This window comes from Tasmannia lanceolata, unplaced genomic scaffold (genome assembly GCF_043159265.1).
Source record: "Tasmannia lanceolata isolate RefF3 unplaced genomic scaffold, GAP_Taslan_0.1 ptg000003l, whole genome shotgun sequence".
NCBI lineage: Eukaryota > Viridiplantae > Streptophyta > Magnoliopsida > Canellales > Winteraceae > Tasmannia > Tasmannia lanceolata.
In genome coordinates this window covers 35,504,067-35,509,432 of record NW_027518680.1, presented here as the reverse complement: position 1 = coordinate 35,509,432, position 5,366 = coordinate 35,504,067, and the positions used below count along the sequence as shown (strand labels likewise).

The 5,366-nt window shown below is 44.5% G+C and overlaps 1 protein-coding gene across 1 annotated transcript; it reads right to left on the bottom strand.

Annotated features, from left to right (window-relative positions):
- Positions 1-537: 537 nt before the first annotated feature.
- Positions 538-4,981, bottom strand: LOC143869738 (uncharacterized). The gene is made up of 8 exons (XM_077376299.1): positions 4,866-4,981; positions 3,293-4,776; positions 2,760-2,839; positions 2,583-2,651; positions 1,854-2,174; positions 1,501-1,733; positions 912-1,272; positions 538-555 (listed from the first exon to the last, which is right to left on the bottom strand). Exons 1-8 carry the CDS (start codon positions 4,979-4,981, stop codon positions 538-540), a joined length of 2,682 nt encoding a protein of 893 aa, XP_077232414.1.
- Between the last annotated feature and the right edge of the window lie 385 nt (positions 4,982-5,366).

The following is a 5,366-nucleotide window of genomic DNA, read 5'->3' as shown; positions in this document are numbered from 1 at the left end:
CGAAACTTCCCTCTTGGATCAAATACCGGTGCCCTATAGGACTTCAAGACAAGATCCCCTGGTTTCAAATCTCGGACACGAACCTTCTTATTGAACGCCCTTTCAATCCGCCTTTGATACCCCTGGATATGATACAGAGCTCGTAGCCTCTTCTCATCTATCATCTGCAGTTCCTGATGTCTGCCCTTCGCCCATTCAGATTCTGGCAAGCTTGCCTCTATCATCACTCTTAGAGATGGAATTCTAAGTTCAACAGGCAAAACTGCTTCTATTCCACATACTAAAGAATACGGAGTGACACCTGTAGAAGATCTGATCGACGTCCTGTAAGCCCACAAAGCATAAGGAAGCTTGTTTGACCAGTCTTTGTAAGTTTCTGTCATCTTGCCGATGATTACCTTGATATTCTTGTTTGCTGCTTCGACGGCTCCATTCGTCTGTGGCCTATAAGGGGACGACTTGTGATGCTTTATTTTAAACTCTACACACAAGTGCGCTACTTCCTTCTTGAAGTGAGAACCATTATCCGAGATTAACTCATGAGGTACCCCATATCTGCAAATAATGTTTGCACAGATGAACTTTGCAACTGCATTCGAAGTAATGAAAGCATACGAAGCGGCTTCAATCCATTTCGTAAAGTAATCAATTGCGACCAAAATGTATTCATGCCCACTCGAAGACTTTGGATGAACCTTCCCAATTATGTCAATTCCCCATACTGAAAACGGCCATGGAGAAGTCATGGAGTGCAACTCCGAAGGAGGTACATGAATAAGATTTGCATAGACTTGACACTTATGGCATTTCTTCACAAATGCGAAGCAGTCTGCTTCCATTGTGGGCCAATAGAATCCAAGTCTCAAAATCTTTCTTGACAATATTTTCCCATTCATATGAGGTCCACAAACTCCCTCATGGGTCTGCTCGATAAGCTCAACTGCTTTGTCTTCATCAACACACAAAAGCTGGATTCCATCAAAGGATCTGCGATATAACTGATCACCACAAATAACAAAATTGGCAGCTAATTTCTGAAGGGTTTTGCGCTCTTTCCCAGAAGCCCCAGGTGGATGCCCTTCACCGGATATGAGATTCCTGATGTCTGTATACCAGGGCTTTCCATCTGGACACCTAGCTGCTATTTCGATAACGTTCACATGCGCTGGCTCCCATTGCAGTCGCACTGTAAGTGGCTGGACCTCCATTGTTGCTGAAATGTCCAACATAGAAGCCAGTGTAGCCAAAGCATCAGCAAAATGATTCTTTGTTCTGTACAAGTGAGTAAATGTAATACTCCTGAACTTCTGGACCAAAGATTCGAGATATGCATTATACGGGATCAATCTATCTTCCCGAGTCTTCCATTTTCCATTAGTCTGGTAAATGATCAAGATGGAATCTCCAAACACATCAATGTCTTGAATCTGCAAAGCTAAGGCTGCCTCCAGTCCGGCAATACAAGCTTCATACTCCGCCATGTTGTTGGTGCACTCAAACTGCAACTTGATAGATATAGGAATATACTCCTTCTGAGGGGATACGAGTACTGCTCCTATTCCCTGACCCTGGTTATTGATTGCACCATCAAAATACATTGCCCATATGGTATTTGGAGTATCCTCTTCAACATCCATAATCTCTTCACCAGGAAATTCAGCCTTCAGGAATGCGTTCTCTTCCACAGGTGAATCAGCTAACTGCTCTGCAACGACCCGCCCTTTAACAGACTTCTGAGTGACATAAGTAATGTCGAACTCAGATAACAATAACAGCCACCTTGCGGTTCTTCCAGTAAGAGCAGGCTTCTCAAACAAATACTTCAACAGATCCATCCGTGAAAGCAGAAGTACCTTGCTTGACAACAAGTAATGCCTGAGTCTCTGAGTTGCCCAAATTAATGCTAGACAGGTCTTCTCCAAGATTGTATACTTCACTTCGTATTCTAGCATCTTCTTGCTGATGTAGTATACTGGCCTCTCCTTCTTAGACCCTGAATCTTGCTGAGCGAGCATACAACCCATCGCCGTATCCGTGATGGACAAATACAACAATAATGGCTGACCCAGGATGACCGGGGATAAAACCGGAGGTAAGGACAAACACTGCTTAATCTTTTCAAAAGCCACCTGGCATTCTTCGGTCCATTTCTTCGATGAATTCTTCTTCAGAAGCTTGAAAATAGGCTCACAGGTCATAGTCAGATGAGCTATAAACCGTCTCAGATACTGAACTATTCCGAGAAAACCTCGGATCTGCTTTTCGGTCTTCGGCGGTTCCATCTCCTGAATCGCTTTGATTTTCTGATGATCTACTTCAATTCCCCTTTCGCTCACCATGAATCCCAGTAGCTTTCCTGAAGTAACCCCGAATACACACTTGCTAGGGTTCAGACGAAGCTGATACTGTCTGATTCTTTCAAAGAATTTTCTTAAAGAGACAGTATGCTCCGGCCGAGTCTTTCCCTTGACGATCATATCATCTACATAGACTTCGACTTCTTTGTGGATCATATCATGAAGAAGAGCAGTCGCAGCTCTCTGATAAGTAGCGCCTGCATTCTTCAACCCAAAAGGCATTACTCTGTAACAGTAAGTTCCCCACTGAGTAGTAAACGCTGTCTTGATCATATCTTCCGGCGCCATCTTAATCTGATTGTATCCCGAAAACCCATCCATAAAAGATAACAGAGCGTGACCAGCTGTATTGTCCACCAGAAGATCAATGTTCGGAAGCGGGAAATCATCCTTCGGACTCGCCTTGTTGAGGTCCCTGAAGTCCACACACATCCTGACCTTTCCGTCCTTTTTGGGCACCGGCACTATATTCGCTAGCCATTCTGGATATTCAACAACTTGAATAAATTTTACTTCTAATAGCTTTTTAACTTCGTCATGAACTTTTAACTCCCATTCTGTTTTAAGTTTTCGGAGTTTTTGCTTCTTTGGCTTCGCGCCAGGGATTAAAGGCAACCGATGCTGGACAATGTCTTCACTCAATCCCAGCATGTCATCATAAGACCAAGCAAAGACCTCCTTGAACTCCTTAAGTAAAGTGATTAATTCCTCACGCTTTTCGGGAGATAAAGTTTTGCCAATTCGTATTTCCCGAATTAAGGTTTCGTCACCAATATTTACGATTTCAATTTCCTCTTCGAGCGGTCTTGCTCGGCGACTCTCCTCTTGTTGAATCATATGTTTGATTTCAAGGGGAGTTTCGTCGGCATCCTCGTCAGAGGAGGAATCTTGATTATCATTATTAATATTATCAGTTTTAAGAGCAGATTTAGTACTTGAAATGGAAACAGGAGAAACAGAAACAGGAATGTATGTAAAAGAGTCTTTCATTTCATTCATAGTATTGGTTACATCAAGAATGGAATAGCCCACAGCAGGCATTGTATTGGACTCTAACGATGTATTCACAGACTCAACAGACAACTCAACATTGAACTCAGTCAACTCTGGCATATGTGCAGTTGAAGAAATAAACTCATCATCTAAAGTACTCTTGGACTCGACCTTATTAGAAAGAGACTTGTCACCGACTCCGGAACCGGATCCAACTTCTACAGTACCTGCATCAAAAGAATCGTTAGAATAAACAAACTCAATATCAGACTGGGAAGTAGACGTATACTTAGAGACTACTGACTCTTTTGAGGAAACGGGACTATACTGAAAGACTACTCGAGGTAAAACCTGGGAGGTCCAGTTGGTCAAGGGTCCCTCGGCTGGGGTGATTAACTCTGCGGGGTTCAGAATGAATGCATCTCTGCCTATCACTGCCACCTCTGACGCTTCGGTCTCACTGCCAACCACTGCTGCCACTGGATATTCAATCTGAAACATGCCATTCAGACAGCCCGGTTCTAAAACATCGGCCCAATCGGTTTCCGATGCTTCCTCAATAATCCGAGCACTCATTGGCGCTTCTGATAACTCTAGGTCAAAGAAAATTTCGAAACCCGGAAACCTCTGCCCTGTCACATCATCGGTCCACGGCTCAGCAAACCCGCAAAATGGAAAATCTGCCCCCTCTTTTCTGAAAATGCCATTTCTGATCAGACTGATTGGCCCCATAGGCAATTCTAAACCCCGGCGGCGGCACTCGGCCCATTTCAGCATGTATCTTTTCATTTCCTTGACCTCCTGCTCGGTCGGCTTATATCCCAAGCCAAAGAGACCATTGAAAGTTCTGAGCACAGGCCACTCAGTAGGGCCTTGATGATATTTGCCCAGCCCTGCGCCTGGAATATAACCCTGTTTACGGATCATCCTGACCACATTCGAGTTGGTGCTAGTCAAGAAGAAAACTTCTTCGCCCATGGCTTCTTTCATGGATATGACCGACACCTCCAGAGAAAACCCTGTCAAACTGACATCGGCTTCCTTCCCAACTACGAGCTCCTGCGAAATCTGTCCAATTTCTAAATCTGGGTCACCCTTCACAGTCACTACCCTGTTGTTATGAACAAACTTCAACTTTTGATGAAGGGTAGAAGGGATAACTCCGACCTTATGCAGCCAAGGTCGACCCAATAACAGCAAGAAAGAAGCTTTAATGTCCAATACTTGAAATTCGATGTCAAAGTCTTCTCCCCCAATCTGGATTTCAGTGGCCAGGGTTCCGATGACATCTCGCCGGGTGCCATCATATGCTAATATACCCTGCTCTGAGGGAATAAAATCTCCAGGTCCAAAGCCCAAAGTCGCAGCAGTACTCAGAGGACAGATATTCAGAGCGGACCCATTGTCGACTAGTACTTCGGGTACCCTTTTCTTGTTGCAGATCCCGGTAATTTTGAGTGAACGAGCATGGTCACTCCTTTCAGGAGGTAAATCATCGTCTGTGAAAGATATTACCTTGGAGTCTTAGTCACAGCGACTAGACTTACTAACTCATCAGGAGTGATTTCAGTTGGCACCTGAGCAGCATTCAACTCTTTGAGTACAACCTTCCTGTGCTTAGACGAAGACATAAGTAGGCCCCAAATAGAAACGTTTGCTTGGGTCTTCTTCAACTGCTTCAACAGATTATCTTCTTCCTCATCTGCACTCGGCCTATTCTGCCCCTGATTCTCGGCTGCTCTCACTGCTTCTGCGGGGTTTTCTGCTCTCAATTCTGCGGGCTTAAACACTCGGCCACCTCAGGTAACATGACGAAGCTCGTCACACTGATCTTCCAATAGAAGTAAATCATCTGCATCCATTCTCAGAACATACGGAGGTTCAATTGCCTCCTCTTCTTCAAAATCACTCATCCTTAGAACATAAGGCGTTTCCTTTTCTGCCTCAACATCCTCACATCGAAGGACGCATGGAGAGGACGTCTCTGCCAAACTGGTGCTCCCTCTCCAGAGGGCA

What these genes read in the sequence shown, in the direction of transcription:
- LOC143869738 (XM_077376299.1), bottom strand. Translation starts at nt 4,981, where the DNA reads ATGTCTTCGTCTAAGCACAGGAAGGTTGTACTCAAAGAGTTGAATGCT. An exon ending in GGGGAACTTACTGTTACAGA is followed by an intron (nt 2,175 to 2,582) that starts GTAATGCCTTTT and finishes CCTATTTTCAAG; the next exon opens with CTTCTGAAGAAGAATTCATC. An exon ending in CCTATATCTATCAAGTTGCA is followed by an intron (nt 1,273 to 1,500) that starts GTTTGAGTGCAC and finishes TCACTTGTACAG; the next exon opens with AACAAAGAATCATTTTGCTG.